Source organism: Mustela nivalis (assembly GCF_964662115.1).
Source record: "Mustela nivalis genome assembly, chromosome: 4".
Taxonomy (NCBI): domain Eukaryota; kingdom Metazoa; phylum Chordata; class Mammalia; order Carnivora; family Mustelidae; genus Mustela; species Mustela nivalis.
In genome coordinates this window covers 102,052,080-102,072,671 of record NC_139023.1, presented here as the reverse complement: position 1 = coordinate 102,072,671, position 20,592 = coordinate 102,052,080, and the positions used below count along the sequence as shown (strand labels likewise).

General features: G+C 34.2%; 1 protein-coding gene across 1 annotated transcript in view; it reads right to left on the bottom strand.

Annotated features, from left to right (window-relative positions):
• PPA2 (inorganic pyrophosphatase 2) overlaps window positions 1-20,592 on the bottom strand; it is an 87,347-nt gene that overhangs the window by 27,373 nt on the left and 39,382 nt on the right. Inside the window, exon 8 of the mRNA XM_082729193.1 lies at window positions 1,972-2,099. Coding sequence (XP_082585319.1) covers window positions 1,972-2,099 — 128 coding nt within the window. The remainder of the gene's footprint in view (window positions 1-1,971; window positions 2,100-20,592) is intronic.

Sequence of the window (20,592 nt, the reverse complement as noted above, 5' to 3'; positions counted from 1 at the left end):
TCTTTCTATGACAACTAAACACATTATGGTAAGAAATGAAGAAAATAAAAAATCTTGGGAACCAAGATGTAATAATGAGAAATGTACTTCTGGGGGGGAAAATAAAAGTTCTTTCAGCTCTATTGTTGCCTGAGATACAGGAGTATGGCCCAAAGAGACAGTACCGGGGAGTTCCACTTAAGATCTGGGACAAAAAAGCCAATTTATTGTCCAGATAATACAAAGAAAAATTTTTAACCAAATCATTCAGATAATTATGATTATTTAGAATCACTTTTCCACCTGCTTAAAGGAGTTGGCAGGAAAAGTCTTTTTCAAACATGGTGTCATCTTTTCAAATATGGTTTCACTTCTATGTGGGACACAAAGAATAGCATGGAAGACATCAGAAGGGAAAAATGAAGGGGGGGAATTGGAGGGGGAGACAAGCCATGAGCGACTCTGGACTCCAGGAAACAAATTGAGGGTTTCAGACAGAAGGGGGTTAGGGGGATGGGTTAGCCTAGTGATGGGGATTAAGGAGGGCACACATTACAATAAGCACTGGGTGTTACAGGCAAACAATGAATCATGGAAAACTATATGGGGAACTATTAAGTACTGTATGGTGACTAACATAACATAATAGTAAAAAAAAACATGGTGAAGAGATACAATTTAATTTTCCTGAGTTAGGCACTATATTTTATACAGAAGTGGTAAAAAGCAATGAATAAGATATTATGCTCCAAAATCAGGTTGTATAATTGACCTAGTCTTCACTCAGAAAAAAATTAGTATTTATCAAAATCAAGCAAAAGAAAACAAAGTAAGACAAAACAACAACCAAAAAAAACCACCCCAAATTACCTCATTCTATAAATTCATGATTTAGCAATTTTACCCTGAGGCAATAAGGAGCCACAAAAGTTCAAATGAAAAATATAAAATATAAAATTTTTTACAGGAAAAAAACAAAAAATAATTTATCTTATAAATTTTTAATTTTTTTTTTTTTTTTTTTCAAGAAAGAGTATCAGGGCACCTAGGTGGCTTAGTTTAAGCCTCTGCCTTCTGCTCAGGTCATGGGCTCCAGCCCCGCACTGGGCTCTCTGCTTGCTGCTTCCCCCTCTCTCTGCCTGCCTCTCTGCCTACTTGTGATCTCTGCCAAATAAATAAATAAAATCTTAAAAAAAAAAAAAAAGAGTATCTATTTGAAAACAGATTTTATATCTACATTTACTAAGTCTTAGACAAAGTGCTCAAGATCTTAAGGATTCTTTGAATGCACCTCTTCAAAAATACTAGGTCAAGCAATAAATTCTTATATAGCAAGATATTTATTATAATTTTTAAGTTTCCATTCACATTGTTTATTTTACATATACTTTACTTATTAGTACCCACATAAGTGCTGGTGTATGTGTAATTTAAATAATGGTGATAATATTAAAAAAAAATATTCCATGACTTAAGACTTCATGTCTTTGGTTCATTTTCTCCATTTGTGTTGTATCAGACAAACTTCATGGTAACTCTGTGGTATTCTAATAGAAAAATCCTATGACAGTAAAATAATTCAAAAGTCAGTCATGGTAGACTGAACTCTTAAGGGGGAAGCCCCTTTGGATTTACAGTAAGTAAAGTAAATAACTTTCTCCTCTCCGGGATAGGAAATGGAAGCGTCTTCATACACAGTTTGCAGAGTTAGACTAACCATGGAAATCCTTCATATTCTGAGATGAGGGAGTTGTCAATAGATAAAGAGATGAATATATATATGTATCAAAGCTTATTAATTCACTTAGATCTCCTGAAAAAAAAAATCCTCTTAAATATATATGATAAAATGTCCTTAAATATTAAAGTCAATATAAAGCACTTTTGTTACCATGTTACATAAAAATATTCACATAAGAAATGCCCCAAACTGAAAGAAGTATTGTACAAGTATCACAAGGTCCGTTTTCAAATACAGATGATCATTTTCACCTTGTTTTTGAATTCTCCATTAAAAGCAAACTGGTTTTCAGGTTTTCCTTCTGGCACCTTATAAAATCTAAACCAATTAAGCGTAGCTTCCAAGTAACCTGGTTTGTATTTCTTAACATCATCAATATCTGCAAGTGAAGAAACAAAATGTTAAACAAAACAAAATGTTTTGTTAAAAGCTGAAATCCATTCTCATTAGTGGTAAAACCCTGGACTAAGGGAATCTACCTCTGGGGCTAACTTCCAGCATAATCATTAACAGGTACCATACTACCTCTGGACTGGAGATTCTTTTCACATGTAAAACACTACTCCTTCATTCTACAACATTTCTTAAGCACCTTCAGATAGTATGGCAGGCACGGGGGTGGGGGGCTGGGGGGGTGGGGATAAGCAGATGAAGACAACAAAGTTTTTTTCCTCAAGGAGCTCAGAGGTCTAATTAAAGCAAAGAGAACTAACAGCAATGTAGTAAGTGAGATATGCTTAAGGACTGATGTCATTTTGTAGGCAAAAGGGCTTAAGAGTAAGATCATTTACATCAGGATCTCTGTTTTGGAAATATTAAGCTAAAGGACAACTGAAGATAAAATGGAGAGGGCAGTCCCCGGAAGAGGATACACTAAAGTGAGATAAGAAGGGTTTTACACACTTACACACCAAATACTTAAGTTTCTCATTCTGTGTCAGACATTGTTCTAAGCAGTAAAGTAGAACAGTAAACAGAATTAAGTCCCTACACTTACACTCATGGTTTATATAGTAGGAAGAGACAGACAACAAACAGAGAGACAAATATACAATGTTTAGTGGTACAAGTCTGATGAAGAAAAAATAAAGCAGAGTATAAAAGAGAATGCATATGGCAATTTTAAACAGAGTGCTATCTGGATGGTTCAGTTTTTTTCATTTCAAATTCTGTAATGATTTCCAGGATTTAAGTTCTATTACCACAAAAACAGCTCAACCATCACATTTTGAGGACATTCATTTAAATAATTGGAAATATTACTATATTAATAACAGACCCTTCTCCAAAAGAGGTCTCCAAAGAATGTATCCTTCCCAATAAATATCAATTAAATAAAATATGAGGAATAACTGGGTAAAACTAGCAATCTGTACTCTCCACCCAACTTTGACTTAGGGGAAATTTATCATAGCCTTTTATGCACAATTTAACAGCCATGACAGCGTTTGAAAAATGAGAAACTTATTACTAAATATAGATGACACAATGCATTGGGATGATTCAAAGACCATTGGTTTCAGACCTGCTCATCCAAGTCTCATGGGAATCTCCATTCACAGGCTTGATAGGGAAAGGTAAGCATTTTGCAGGCATGAGTTAGGAATTATGCTTTTGTTTGCTGTGCTTGCCTTTTGCCTGTTTCATCAAGGTTTTGTAATAGTTACATTATGTCTCCAGAAGCCAGATGTTTCATGTAAGTGAAATGACTGCGGTAAGGCAGACAGCGTAAGAATGGCAGAAACCGCAGCAAATGAAAACCTGAGTAGGCTACCTTAAGGCAATCAAATTTAACATTTTTAAATACATCAATGGGCCACACGTCTATCTCAAGTAATTCTGGGGCAAACAGCAGAAATATTACAACTAAGAGAAAAAAACAATTACTTAAAACTGAAAACTGGGCACACTTACTCTATTTATTACAGTCAATACATACTGCTTTCCAATACATACTTCTAAGTAATGGAAGATGTTAAAAATTGGGAATTCTAAAAAGATTAAGACCTTTTTAGTATTTTATGTTGTATCTTATGTCATAGAGTTCTTTGTCATGTCCAAAATCCGAACACTCAATATATATTTCATCTAATACTCATTGTTTCCTCTTCAAATTCTGATTTTCTTCTTGCCGTATAGAAGGTGCTTCTTGCTAAAGTGAGCTTTCTATTGATCACTTTCCCATATACTGTATTTTTGCAAAAATATCTCTTAAATTGACTGATGAGTCCCCCCCACTCATTGTTTTCTTAGAGGGAAAAACCATCTTTTAAATTCACTGAACTTGGGGTGCCTGGGTGGCTCAGTGGGTTAAAGCCTCTGCCTTCAGCTCAGGTCATGATCTCGGGGTCCTGGGATTGAGCCCCGCATCAGGCTCTCTGCTCAGTGGGGAGCCTGCTTCCTCCTCTCTCTCTCTGCCTGCCTCTCTGCCTGCTTGTGATCTCTGTCAAATAAATAAATAAATAAATAAAATCCATTAAAATAAATAAATATGTAAATTCACTGGACTTAATGCAGAAATGCAATACAATTTAATCAATGGTTTAAAATAAATAATTTTCTATTATTTAAATTTAATTTATTACTTTATCATTGTACTTTACCCAATCTATTGTTCTCTATCCCACGGTAAATTTTTTTTTTTTATAAATGCTTTTTAACCAAGTGACTTCAAATAAGAAAGGAAAAGCTAAGTTGTCCAATATATAACTCCGCTTAGGCAGCTTTCTCTTCAGACATTATGAAGGATTGTTAGGCAAAGACAATAATAACAGAAACCTTGACAATAATGCCAACAAAACACTCCAAATGTAAGATAAACATTTCCATTCTCAATTAATTATAACCTGGGAAAAGGTGCATTTTCACACACACACACAATTCAAAAACACAGAAACCTCAACAGCAAATGCCTCAGGCCAAAAATCTTATATCTAATACCAATAGCCAGATCAATTAATTACTCTTCTGAAAATAAGAAAAATTATACCTATAATCCGTAAACTGATTTATAATTTTTAAAAGGCATTTGTCCATAAGCTGAACTTCATTTGTTCTTCATAAAACTAAGAGGTACATTCATATTAAATATAAGAAAACTACAGCTAAGAAAATGCAAAAAATTGCCAAACTTTGTCCAGTACAATCATGGCATAATTAGTATTATACAAGTCTTCTAATTCCATGAATTCTGCTTTTTCTTCTATACTGTAGAGTTACATTGTCAACAGGTTTTCCTTATGTTAAAAGAATGCAAGTGTAGATGTTCTTTTTAGTTTTATTGTGGTAAAATACACACAATATAAAATTTACTATTGAGCACACCACAATATTGTATAACCATCACTTTCACACACTTGCAGAATTTTTCATTAGATGTCATTTTTTTACTATATATGTTAAGAAAAACAGTAATTCTATAGAAGTCATTTATTACTAATCTTGGAGTTAACATCAAATAAAAGTTTTTTTTTTTAAAGATTTTATTTATTTATTTGTAACAGATCACAAGTAGGCAGAAAGCCAAGCAGAAAGAGAGGAAGAAGCAGGCTTCCTGCTGAGCAGAGAGGCCGATGCGGGGCTCAATCCCAGGACCCTGGGATCATGACCTGAGCCAAAGGCAGAGGCTTTAACCCACTGAGGCACCCAGGCGCCCCTACACAACCTATTTTCAAGATGAACTAACAGAACAATAAAATCAGAATAATCCAGAAGAGTTCTTTTACATAATCAAGCCAAACATTTCAGTTTGTTTTTAATTACAAATCAAACTCTTTTAATTGAGATCTACTTGATCAGCTCTGTGGATTATTAACGAAGACTTCACACTTCTATAAAATACTCTTGATTGATGTCCATAGTGGTATGTATGTTGAGTCTGGTAGACAACTCTGGTATGAAGTCCACACTTTCCTTATACCAGGTATGTTTTAGCTTTATCATGCATCAGGTGTGTTTATGCCCAAAACATTCATGCCAGCTGTAGCAGTAGTTAAAATCTTGAGAATCAATAAAATATTATATAAGGCAATGATTTTGACAGTACAAAAAAGATTCTGTTTCTGCAAAAGTAATTTGAATGTTTTGAAAGAATTCAATAAAGTGTGTTGCAAAAAATACCTGTTGTCAAATTAGGCCTGAGTAAAAAAATACTTAAAGATGAGAAAAAGACATAAAAATCTACAATTATGTATCTATCACTGCAAAAATGGTTTTACATATGAAAGGTCAGGGACAGCCTCTGATAAAATGTATTTTAGCAAATTCTTGGATGAAGTGTAGGAACAACTTACTCAAATATTTAGAAGAGGAGTCCTGAGAAGAAGATAGGAAGTACCAATATTCTCAAGTATGAGTGTGCTTCACACGTTTAAGGAAGGCAGTAAGAAAGCCCTATGTTCAGAGCAGAGTGAAGAAAGAGTGTAAGGAGAGGAAATGAGAGGAGCAGCCACAGGTCTGTCACAAAGGACTCTAAGGGCCATCCTTTTTGAGATGAGAAGCCAGTAGAGGGTTCTGGGCTAAGGAGTATGGGTTTTAGGAAACTTGCTCTTTTTGCTGTGTAGGTAAAAGACTGTAGAAAGGGAGAAGCAGAAGGAAATCAAGCAATAAGCTACACAGAGAAGCCACACAGATTAAATAAGATAAGGGCCTAGATAAATGGCAGTTTTGTGGAGGTGGTGACATATGGTCAATTGGAGTATTTTTAGAAAGCAGACCGAGGGGATTACCAATGAAAGAAAAAATTTAAAACAAAAACCAGTAAAGATCAGACATACATAAAATTTAAAGTTTCAAAGAACTAAAAAGGAATAATTGGCAATATTAAGTAACAATTTAAATTACAGTACAATTAAAAGCAGCTAATTAAATATTTATCACCCTAGTTTATTTTTTAAAGCTCCATAAAAGGTGTCATACTTCCTACAAGTAGTATACAGCCATTATTTATTTTATAACAAATCTGTTTCCAAACTTGAAAGTTTAATTAATAAATATTAAATGGAGATTTCTTAAGAGAATTTTTATATTAAAACTAAAGATATGTAATTTATAAGTAATCATAGTTCTATATAAATCATTGGAATATTTATAAATTTCTTTATTAAATGCTAGCTATAAGGCAAAACAAAAAATGATGATGCAATACAATAACAAATTTTAAAGCTCAATTTGGCTTTTACAAGTTTAGCAATCTCCAGTTTAATTTAGTTTTTCTTAACTAATTTTGAGTTAGAAATTTATAAAAGCAAAGAAATTAATCTAAAATATCTTAGTCAAAACCCATCATTCTGCCTGTAGACAATAAAGGATCGTAATACCTCACATTTTTTAAAAGAAATTTTTGTCACTTATCATTTTCCGTTATCAGAGATATTGGTATATTTTCCTGTAATCTGGTTTCTTTTCAGTATATACCAATTCACTTGTTTCTAAAACCTAAAAAAAGTCACAAATTGTGATCTACTAAGCAAAAAGAAAAAAGAAGTGGTTTGTGAATTGAAGTTTCTTCTGTTCTTTTTTACTAAAAGTACACTCTCACACAAGGGAGAGTTTCTAGTCATATGTGCTTGCCTAGACTTCAATTTTACCTAGATTTCAGAAACAAATGATGTAAAAGAGGTGAAAAGTTGAGCTGATAAGGTTAATTTCATACAGAGAGCTCAACAAGAGTGAGAAATACCTGAACTATGAGATCTTTTAATCTTTAGAGACAGTAAAGCAATAATGAACTTTAATAATGAAGATATATTAAATTATGTATTAAAAATAAACAGAACATAAAGAAATTTTAAGCATGAGAAAATGAGGACAACAAATCCAGTAAACAATACAAAAAATCCAAAAATCAACAATAAAAGATTTTAAATAACTCTCCTGCCTACCAAAAAAGAATCACACCCAGTCCCCTCAACTTTTTGTATAACTAAAAATTGGATATTGAAAACAAAAAAAGGAAAATATACTCTTTGTTATTTACTTAATGAAAACCTTTTTTGGTCCAAAAGGAAATAAAAACTCTTAAGAATATTCAGAAAATAACAAAAATAAGAACACTCAAAGTTTACAAGAAGAAATAAGGTAAACTATGAAAAATATCCCATTTGGAATGGCACTAAGTTCAAACTTCAGTTCTGGCACTCAGAGTGCATCATCTTAGTCTGTGTGTTTCCTCAATCACAAAATGTACAAAATCAAGGTTGTTGTGAAGATTAAATAAGATAAATTAAAAATCATTTAATAAAAAAAAGGGATAATTCTTAAGAATTATAATTCTTCCAATCCTGCGGTGCCTGGGTGGCTCAGTGGGTTAAAGCCTCTGCCTTCTGCTCAGGTCATGATCTCAGGGTCCTGGGATTGAGTACCGCATTAGGATCTCTGCTCAGCGGGGAGCCTGCTTCCTCCTCTCTCTCTGCCTGCCTCTCTACCTGCTTCTCTGCCTACTTGTGATCTCCCTCTGTCAAATAAATAATAAAATCTTAAAAAAAAAAAAAAAGAATTATAATTCTTCCAATCCCCTAAAGCCTTTTCCATGTAATGTTAGACACAGTTATATTCACAGGCAGACCTAGAGTCTTACATGCTCAAAAATAAATAAATATGAACTAATAATTAAGAAAATTACTGAACAAATTTTCATTAATACTGACAGTTATTTGATGTTTAATGTGTATGACTACTAAGAAATTGAAGATAGGCATTGATATAAGCACTGTAAACAAGCAATAAAAATATTAGGAAAGGCATCTGGACATACACACAACACATAAACACATGCACACTTAATCATAACATTTTTCTACAGACATACTTTTTCTTATGGTAAAGTTCAGGCCTCAAATGAATTTGTAATTTGGGCGCCTGGGTGGCTCAGTGGGTTAAGCCTCTGCCTTCGGCTCAGGTCATGATCCCAGGGTCCTGGGATCGAGCCTCGCATCAGGCTCTCTGCTCAGCGGGAAGCCTGCTTCCTCCTCTCTCTCTGCCTGCCTCTCTGCCTACTTGTGATCTCTGTCTGTCAAATAAATAAATAAACTCTTCAAAAAAAAAAAAAAAGAATTTGTAATTTCTTATTTAATGATGAACACATTTACCTTTATTTCTAGTATTACTGCAGTTTAGTTCTTGTAAAGTTTTTTCATTTCTACCATGTTTAAGTTAAATCTAAACAACCATTTTTTAAAACATCTGGAACAGACAGGAAAATATATAAATAAAATTTCTTTATTTCTAAAGTGAGACTCAGTCAGTTCAAGTACACTAAACACATCATCTATCAATTAAAAGCAATGCCCTACTATCTGAAGCACTTCCCTTTATAGAAAACAGAAACCTCTGACAAAAATGAGGCAGTGAATTCATGTTTCAACAAACTCCCTCAGGTTTACCTATACTGAGATAGAAAACTTAAAAACAGAAAGCCAAAAATACTCAAAAACAAGATAAGCACCATGGAGACTCAATATGGAACAAAAATACCGGTAAGGTAAAAGCAAGAGGACCATAAAATTTATTGCACATACTAGAATATTTCTGGGACTCTTAATCAAAAGAAAAAAAACAGCCAAAAGAAACCAATCCTGAGATGACCCATGCAAATGAGGATTTTAAAGTACTTATTACTAACACAGTCAAGGATATTAAAAAAAAATATGATTATGAAGGATTGAACATGTGGAAATTTTAGTTAAGGAGGAAAAATTATACAACTATCAGAAAAAAGAACCATATGAGGGAGTATATGAAAAGAAAAATCAGATGGGCTTAATAGCAGAACTTGGACTTGACCAAAAAAAAAAAAAAAACCACAGAAGTAGAAGACAAAAACAATCAAAATTATCCTGTCTGAAGAAGAGTAAGGAGTAAAGACCGTAAAGACATAAAGAGAGCTTTAGGAACCAGTGAGACAATAGAAAGTGGTCTAAAATATGTGTATTAGGAGTCTCAGAATGAAGGTGAGAGAATGGGTAAAAAAGATTACAGTAAGTAATTTGGATTTTACCCAAATGTGGTAAAAACATGAACATGAAGATCTGCAAAGTTCATATATCCTAAGCAGGATAAATATAATGGAAAGGACAGCTTAGCGTATCACAGAAAAACTGCTGAAATCTAAAAATAGAGAAAATCATAAAAAATAGTCTGAGGAAAACATTATATACTGGATAATAATACATTAACTGTTGATTTATTATCAGAAACAGTGGAGAATAAAAGAAAATGGAACACCTTTACAAAAATCTCTTTAACTCAAAATTCTATATCCATTGAAATTATACTTTCAAAACAAAGGCAAGAAAAAACAGTATCAGATCAATGAAATGGAGAGAATTCATCACCAGCAGAACTGCGCTACAAAAAAATGCTGAACTCTTCATGTTGAAGATAAATGACAACAAATGGAAACTACAGATCTTCAGCTTCTTTTCATTTTCTTAACAAAATATATAGGTATGGACATGGCAAATATGGGGGTAAATGTAAAAAATTGTGTGTGCGTGTGTGTGTTTCTTCTGGTTTCCCAAATTTCACAAATCAATTTGTGTTTGAGAGATAGATGCAATTCAGCGTAATGGTCCCTCAAAATTTGCAAATTATAGGCATCAGCATCAATAAAGTAATGACAGTGCCAAAAAAGAAAAGTCAGAATTTTAAGTATAAATATCTTCTCCTTTAAAATAAGTGAAAATTCGCCCATTTTGGATTTATTATTTTCAGATTTTGCTTAATACACTCATCTATCTATTTATCAATAACTACATGCATATTCACTTATTCATCAATTTTAAAAAATCTATTGAGCACCTATAACATGCCAGGCATTATAACAAGCCTTGTACTGGAAAAATTACTGCTAAATACCTAGACACAAATCTAACATAAAATGTAACAAGATCTTCACAATAATCTACAAGTACTTTACTAAAAGAAATAATAGAACTCCTCAATAAATGACAAAATATATAAATATATTCATTGATGCAAACATTTATTAATGATAGCATAAATCCTTGACAATTTGATCCCCAAATTTGCACAGAGTAAAGCACAAGAAAAACCAAGACAAGTCTGAAAAAGTAAAACTAAAAGAGAAAGATTTGTCTTGCAAATGTTTTATTATGAGGCTATAGTAATTAAATAATATGGCACTGGCTCAGGAATAGATCACTGACACTAAACAGAATCCAGAAACAGACTCTTGGTATAAATAAGAATGCAATATATGATAAAGGAGACATTTCAAAACAGTGGGAAGAAAACAGATTTTTCTGGTAAGTGGTGTTGAAAAAATCATACATATGGAAAAAATAAAATTCCACATAGACTAAAGATCCAATTGTTAAAAAAATATATAAAAGAACAAAGAGGAAACAAAAAGAAAAACATCTTTTTGACTATGTAAGAAATCCTTAAGAAACAAAATGTTGAAGTCATGTATAAAAATGATGGCCAAAAGAATATATCAAAATTGAAATCTCTAGAAGCCAAAAGGCCACAGTTTCTCTGAAGATGGGGAGAAAATATTTGCAGCCTAAATGATAAAGAATTAACTACCAAAATATCCAAGGAATTTCCATATATCAATAGAATATATCATCTCAGTAGAAAAATGGTGAGCACCAAAATACTAGCCAACAGGATCCAACAGTACATTAAAAGAGTTATTCACCATGACCAAGTGGGATTTATTCCTGGGCTGCAAGGTTGGTTCTACATCCACAAATCAATCAAGGTGATACAATACATTAATAAAAGAAAGAACAAGAACCACATGACACTCTCAACAGATGCTGAAAATGCATTTGACAAAGTACAGCATCCTTTCTTGATCAAAACTCTTCAAAGTGTAGGGATAGAGGATACATACCTCAGTATCATCAAAGCCATCTATGAAAAACGACAGTGAATATCATTCTCAATGGGGAAAAACTAAGAACTTTTCCGCTAAGGTCAGGAACATGGCAGGGATGTCCATTATCACCACTGCTATTCAACCTAGTACTACAAGTCCTAGCCTCAGGAATCAGACAACAAAAAGAAATTAAAGGCATCCAAATCGGCAAAGACGAAGTCAAACTCTCACTCTTTGCAGATGATATGATACATTATGTGGAAAACCCAAAAGACTCCACTCCAAATCTGCTAGAACTTGTCCAGGAATTCAGTAGTGTCAGGATATAAAATCAATGCACAGATATCAGCTGCATTTCTATACACCAACAATAAGACAGAAGAAAGAGAAGTTAAGGAGTCAATCCCATTTATAATTGCACCCAAAACCATAAGATACCTAGGAATAAACCTAACCAAAAAGGCAAAGAATCTGTATTCAGAAAAATAGAAAGTACTCATGAAAAAAATGGAGGAAGACACAAAGAAATAGAAAAGCGTTCCATGCTCATGGATTGGAAGAACAAATACTGTGAAAATGTCTATGCTACCTAAAGCAATCTACACGTTTAATGCAATCCCTATCAAAATAGCATGAATTTTTTCAAGGAAATGGAACAAATAATCCTAAAATCTATGTGGAACCAGAAAAGACCTTGAATAGCCAGAAGAATGTTGAAAAAGAAAGCCAAAGTCGGTGGCATTACAATTTCAGATTTCAAGCTTATTACAAAGCTGTCATTATCAAGACAGTATGGTTCAGGCATAAAAACAGACACATAGATCAATGGAACAGAACAGAGAGTCCAGAAATGGACCCTCAACTCTATGGTCAACTAATCTTCGATAAAGCAGGAAAGAATGTCCAATGGAAAAAAGACAGCGTCTTCAACAAATGGTGTTGGGAAAACTGAACAGCCACATGCAGAAAAATGAAACTGGACCATTTCCTTACACCACACACGAAAATAGACTCCAAATAGATAAAGGACCTCCATGTGAGAAAGGTATCCACTAAAATCCTTGAGGAGAACACAGGCAGCAACCTCTTCGACCTCAGCCGCAGCGGCTTCTTCCTAGGAACATCGTCAAAGGCAAGGGAAGCAAGGGCAATGAACTACTGGGACTTCATCAAGATCAAAAGCTTTTGCACAGCAAAGGAAACAGTTAACAAAACCAAAAGACAACTGACAGAATGGGAGAAGATATTGCCAAACGACGTATCAGAAAAAGGGCTAGTATCCAAAATCTATAAAGAACTTATCAAACTCAACACCCAAAGAACAAATAATCCAATCATGAAATGGGCAGAGGACATGAACCGACATTTCTGCAAAGAAGACATCCAGATGGCCAACGGACACATGAAAAAGTGCTCCACATCTCTTGGCATCAGAGAAATACAAATCAAAATCACAGTGAGATACCACCTCACACCAGTCAGAATGGCTAAAATCAACAAGTCAGGAAATGACAGATGCTGGTGAGGATGTGGAGAAAGGGGAACCCTCCTACACTGTTGGTGGGAATGCAAGCTAGTGCAGCCACTCTGGAAAACAGCATGGAGGTTCCTCAAAAAGTTGAAAATGGAGCTATCCTATGACCCAGCAGTTGCACTACTGGGTACTTACCCTAAAGATACAAATGCAGTGATCCAAAGGGGCACATGCACCCAAATATTTATAGCAGCAATGTCTATAATAGCCAAACTTTGAAAAGAACCTAGATGTCCATTAAAGATGAATGGATAAAGAAGATGTGGTGTGTGTGTATGTGTGTGTGTGTATATATATATATATATGTGTGTGTATATACACACACATACACACACACACACAATGGAATACTATGCAGCCATCAAAAGAAATGAAATCTTGCCATTTGTGACCATGTGGATGGAACTAGAGGGTATTATGATTAGTGAAATAAGTCAATCAGAGAAAGACAATTATCATATGACCTGAGAAAGTTTAAAGGCAACGTGGCGGGCTTATGGGGTAGGAAAGGAATAAATGAAACAAGATGGGATCAGTAGGGAAACAAACCCTAAGAGACTCTTAATCTCATAAAACAAACTGAGAGTTGCCGGGGGGAAGAGAGTAGGGAAAGTGGTAGGGTTATGGATATTGGGGAAGGTATGTGCTATGGTGAGTGCTGTGAACTGTGTATACCTGGCGATTCACAGACCTGTGCCCCTGGGTCTAATAATACATTAAATGTTAATTAAAAAATATAAAAATTAGAAAAAACGAAAACAGAAAAATGGTGAGCAATATGCATAGGCAATTCACAGAAAGGAAGATACAAATAATAGCTAATAAATAAATGAAAAAGACTTCTATCCCAGCACTAAGTAGAATAATGCAAAGTTAAATGAAGATACCATTTTTCATCTATCAGATTGGCAAAACAAATTTTTTAAATGCTTGGTAATAGTTTGTCATTGAAGTTTCAAAATTTGTAGATTAGGTATTACTTATGTCCTTCATACAAATCAGGAAACTGGGGTTACAAATCTGCTCAGGATCTCAAAGGACAGAGTAACAACCTCAATAGCTTTAAATCTAGGGTAACAGCTGTAGGTGTGTGTGGCAAGGGAGGGATAGCCCCAAATTTGATTAGGTGATTACATCTCCTACTTAAATGTATATCAAATCTACTATCAATTATTCTAGATTTCAAGACCTGAATATCCAACCAGCAGAGGATCAGCTAATAGAATGATTCTCTACTTGGATAAATCTAGAAGATCACCCAAGGAGCTTTATCAAATTACACATACAGATGCACATTTCTTACTTCCTATCCACATCCCCAAACTAAGAATCACCTGTACTTCCATGAAGAAAATCTAGAGAAAAAAAAATTAAAACGCTGGTTTTATCTGGTTTATTTCCACCAAACCAAACCATGAAGGGAAGGAAGCATATAATCAGCTGAGGATTTTTTTGTTTTTATTTTTAGATAAAAATCAGTAACATAAATGTAATGCCATATCTTTGTTCACATTATTTAAAAGAGAAAAAACATTAGGAAATGGTCACATGCTTGAAATTTTGTCCAGGGAGGATTTAAAAAAAAAAGAGAGGAAGAAAGAAAGAAAGGAAAAAGAGTTTCCAATTCTATGAGACTTTACCAAAGGAAATGATGCAAATGCACAGAGCTCTCCTTCTAATTCCAGAGCTGCTGCACTCACAGAGCTTAGCATGTGCACAAGTGGCCTCTAAACAAAATCCGTGGGAAGCAAGAACATATGTTTCTAATGATTTCTTAGAAACATTCACAAGAAACAACAGTTCCATTCCATAACACGTACTGTATTTTCTGCATCACAAACAGAGGCTAGAAACTCTAGCCTCTAACTACTATCTACTACTAACTATCACAAACTGAGCTAGAGCTCAGTGAATTAATAGTCTGAATAGTTTCTGTTAGATCTGACTCAGATCTCTGATTCAGACTTTTTTTTCACACTGCTCTATGCATCCAGGCTTCATAGCACAGACTGAGGCAGCAACCCTCGTTTTGTTGACTTTTTCTTCTCCGTTACCCTTTTCTACCAATTCTACTCTTATCAACACCTGTACTAGAATATATAGAATATCAAGAAAAATAATGGAAATTAACATACATCAAAAAAAGTCATACCAAACAAGGTAATTCTACACAGAGGCCTATTTGTACTGTATCAGAAAAACCTCCTGGAAAAGAGCTGGTAGATCTTTTTCCCGAAAATATAAATATTCATTGCCATTTCACAAGAAACTTTGTATGATCAGTAAAATAAAAACTATTTCTTGTACATAGCAGAAATTCAAATTTTTTCTAATCTAATTTTAATTTGAAGCATATAGCAAAGTGGCTAAATATTCAGGTTTTGGGTTGCAAAGCCCTCCAATTAAGTTCCAGCTCCATCATCTAAAAGTTACCTGAGCGTAAGATTTGCCAGGCACCTGGGTGGCTCAGTGGGTTAAGTGTCTGCCTTCAGCTGAGGTCCTGATCTCAGGGTCCCGGAGTTGAAGCTCCCTGCTCAGTGCACAGTCTGCCTCTCCTTCTCCCACTGCTCTGCCCCCTGCTTGGCATGTGCTCTCTTTCAAATAAACAAATAAAATATTTCCAAAAAAAAAAAGTGTCAATGTCCCGAAGAGATCTACCTCGCAATCCTTTAATTTAAACTGTTTCCTTCAGCATTATCTTTGAAGATTATTTAGGTGTTTCTACTTTAAAAGAGGCTGAAAATAATGAATTAAAAATATTTCCTAGACCAACCAAAATTTAGAGATTGGTAAATGATCCCTAGGGTTTTTCCCATTAGAGAATCAATCCTGCACTTTTAGAGATGAAGAAACTAAAGCTTCCAGGAGTTTATGATGTTTCCAAGGTCAGTAACTTACACAAGAGAGGATTTTAGAATTTAGGCCTCCCCTACTCTTTCAACACATCACAGGAATATGACTGAAACTTAAAAAGCAATGGAAGACATCAAGATTTCAAAAAGAAGTAAGAGGTTCCCAGTAATTTAATTCTATTCTTAATTATAGTACATTTCACTCAATTCATCCCCGTTCCTCAAACTGCCCCCTCCCAACCCCATCCTTATATACCCATGCCTATTAAGGTATGCCAATTAATGAAATCCGAGGAATGAAGATCAAAAAAAGCCATCTTTTTCCCGGGACCTCTAATCACAAGTATCCCACTGATGCCAAAATTATTTAAGAGCCAATGGTCAGTACTCCCAGAAAGCAACACTGTCCAAGGCTAGGGATACATCTAATTACTCCACTAGTTTTCAGAGGGGTGGTGAGATGCAGTGAAGAGCATGGGCTCTGGAAACCAAATGGTTTCCAGTGGCTCCCTGTATGACATTAGACAAGTTACAAACCACCCCTAACCCCACAGCAGTGCCTCAGTTTCTTACTCTGAAAAACAAAGTGGGGGGGGGGGACACTATCACATTTTGCTTGAGTTTGTGTAAACATCAGACAGATAGTCCACAGAAGAACTTAGCATAGTTACTAAACATGCAGGAATTGTTGCAGAAATATTAGAGTTTTGGGGATGACAACGGTGACATGCTAGTTCTCTTTTGTGCCAAAGAGTACATGCACAGAAAAGCAAACTGAACTCTATTCTTTCTGGTTATAAAGGTTAGCACAAATATTCTCCTTTAAGAGTTCTATGCTATTCTCTATTTCTCCCCTAATAACAGTATTAAATTGTGTTTTAGAAAGTAATGAAATCAAACACCATGTTAATTTGCTTATTTTTAAAATAATAATTGCAGGGACACTAGATGTTCATTTAGAAAATGAAAATTTGAGCCAAACAGATTTGGTTTTCACGTTTATTACTGTCTTGAAAGACATAAGGGAACTACGTAGTTTTATTTGACTTTAAAATTTTTCTTTTTTTAAAAGATTTTATTTATTTATTTGACAGAGAGAAAGAGAGCATGAGAGGGGAGGTCAGAGGGAGAAGCAGACTCCTTGCTGAGCAGGGAGCCCAATGCGGGACTCGATTCCGGGACTCCGGGATCATGACTTGAGCCAAAGGCAGTTGCTTAACCAACTGAGCCACCCAGGCGCCCTGACTTTTAAATTTTTCTACATGTAAGCTGAAACTGTATGTATATCAAATACATAAACATTATGATAATTCTAAGACAAGTATGATGCCTGCCTTTGAAAATTTTTCAACTGCCTCATTTTAAATAATCCCTTTTTCACTCATGCAGTTTATTAATTCCAGAATGTATCTATATCAACATAGTTGTTCTGATTTCAATTTTTTTTCTAATTTTTCATTTTATAAAACTGCAATATCACTGCACGAGCAACATTTAATTAAAGAGGAAAACTAACAATAGTTTTCACTTAACACTCTGAAAGTTGAAGTGGTTTCTGGGCCTATATTAATTCCTAATACGTTACTTCACCTGACATAAGGTCCTCAGGCATCACTGGCAGGTCTGAAGAGGCTCAAACATCTGTTTGGAGAATATGTGAAGCTCTACATTACAGAAGGTGGTTAATTTAACCAAAAGAGAAATTACACATGCCCTAGCTTTTCAATCTTTTTAAAAAGCTCTGAACTTGTTTATTTCATAACCAAGCGCTATTATCTCTAATGGCCAAGGCATTCTCTAGTAACAATTTAGGAGCCCTGGGAGTCTTTTTAACTCTTTCAGGCCATTAAGGTACCATTATGAGCATTAGAGCCTGGAACCTAATTACAGTGTATTAAATGGTCTTAGTGCTCTTCAGGTTTTAATGAGCTAGCCAAAGTGAGCAATTTTCTATTAGGGAGTACAAAGAATTTTTTTTTTTTTTAAAGATTTTATTTATTTATTTGACAGAGAGAAATCACAAGTGGATGGAGAGGCAGGCAGAGAGAGAGAGGAAAGCAGGCTCTCTGCTCAGCAGAGAGCCCGATGCGGGACTCGATCCCAGGACTCTGAGATCATGACCTGAGCCGAAGGCAGCGGCTTAACCCACTGAGCCACCCAGGCGCCCCAAGAATTTGTTTTTTAAATGTTATTTAGACTATTTTTAGATTTTCACAGTGGCTACTCCAGTTTCAGAAGGCAAAACTTGGAAGATTCAAATAATAAGATTAAAGTTACTGAACTATAGCCAGCAACCACAGCTTCTTTCTAATTAAAATACGTTCTCTGATGCAATGGCTAGTTTCAAATTAGTCACGTCAAAATTAAAAACTATAAATATTAGAAGAGGCTATTATAGTCTACCAAAGTTTGTACATACATTCATTTGGATCAAAAAAGTTCCTTCATAATAAAACCACCCTAAAACGTCCTGGCAGAATCATAATTCAACAAATTAATAAAGCAAAAAATAAATTAATTTTTAAAATATATATGAAAATGTGGAAGGACATACTATCTATGAATTAAAACAGACTTCTCTGTTTTCAAAAAAGAAAAAATAGGCACTGATCATGTCAAAAACAGCTTCTTTTTCTTAAAGTAGTGAAAATTAATAAGGATTTGTTTTTATAATTGTCTAAGTAACAATGAAAGTGTGTAAAAGGTAATTAAAAAATTCTCTATCAATTTCTGCATTACACAAATCCTCAGAAAACTAAAGAATTTAAAAAATTCCAGATAGTTACTCTTTCCTACATGGTTTTAATCTCTCCTGTTGATCCATCTAATAAAAATGCCAAGAAGTATACAGACAACAAATATTTAAACAGTCTTACAATCATTTACTCCTTTGTGATTAAAAATATCAATTCATATATACTAATTTATATTTAAAGTTACAGCATTATATATCAAAGTTATTTAAGAAGAAAGTGACCAAAAAAGACATTTCTAACATGTATGGACTCAGAATCAATCTTCCATGCATTTTCTTTAAAGAATTCTGGGAAATGTATACTGGCCAACAATAAAAATGGAAAACAAAAAAAGAGGATATGAAAGAATCTAAGAAAAAACAGAACTATTAAGCCAGGGCAGTTGAAAGAGCCTTGTGATGATCGCTGTGTGGCAAGCTGTTCTCTCATGTCCATAACTAGTCTTTCTTTCATTTTTTTTTTTTTTTAAAGATTTTATTTATTTATTTGACAGAGAGAAATCACAAGTAGATGGAGAGGCAGGCAGAGAGAGAGAGAGAGGGAAGCAGGCTCCCCGCTGAGCAGGGAGCCCGATGTGGGACTCGATCTCAGGACTCTGAGATCACGACCTAAGCCGAAGGCAGCGGCTTAACCCACTGAGCCACCCAGGCGCCCCATAACTAGTCTTTCAATAAGAAGTATGAGAAAGGAGGTAACTAATATTCACATAAAAACTGTAAATGCTAGTTGTTATTTTTCAATTTTCAGATTCAAGATGTCAAACATAAAAAAACAGTTAAAGAACAGAATTTAAACATTATAAATTTAGACATACAGAGCTAACATACAGTTCAGAGAAGCTGGTCTGTAAAAAAGAAAGAAATAACACAGAAACCTCAATGCCCTAGTTCTATACAGCAACCACATGTTACTGTTCAAAATTAATGAAGCAATAAATAGAGCTTAACGTATAATGCTTAGAGTTATTAAGATAATCGAAGACAAAAATATGGTAACAAAACTCAAATGTTTAAGAAGTTAAATTCCTTTGGTTTTCAAAGGAGCAACCAGAGTCAAAAGGGAAAAAACATAAATTAAGAAAGAGAGGTTTAAGTACAATGCTTTGAGTAGAGAAGCAACCACTCAGGAGAACTAAAAACATGGGGAGGAAGAGATGAGAAGTCAGACAGGGGATGAGAAGTGGGAAGGAGAATTTTACTTTTTATTTCATATACCTTTCTTTTATACTTCTGAGTTTTTATTTCAAAGTATATGATTATTTTTATAATTAAAAATACCATCCACAATCCTTTGTTTTAATTTTAAAAGGGACACATTAAAAATTTTTAAACATATTGCCAAACTGAAGATTATATATTGTTAATTTTCAAAGATGTAGAGACAGAACAGCAAAAATTTTTAATATCTGTTAGCTAATATTTTTGCTAGTTAATATTTAATCATGACACCAAATATACATTTTTATCTTACTGTAATAAGATCATAGGTTGTTACAATAGGCATTTCATCTCATCTCAAAATCAAGAAATGCTAGGGTCCCCCCTCCCCTGCAGAAGTTCTATTTTTAACTTGTAACATCATATAAAATAAGTTATGTGCTTACAATACTTAAGCTCCTGTTGAATTATAAGTTAGGTGCCTTTAGAAGATAGATTAATTGTTATAAGAGAAAGCTATAAAACAGTATAATTAAATCACATAAAATGATCTTCTAAAAAATTCCTTCACAAATTAGAAAGCTTTCAAGGTCTGCAATTCCTGAGCATCTCTTCGTTCTCATCCCCTCTAATGCCCACCCCCCTTTAATAGGTGTTATAATGAAAACACAGACAACACCAGGCTAAGTAATAAAGAAAAAAGTTAAGCTTAAGAATGGTTTCTGT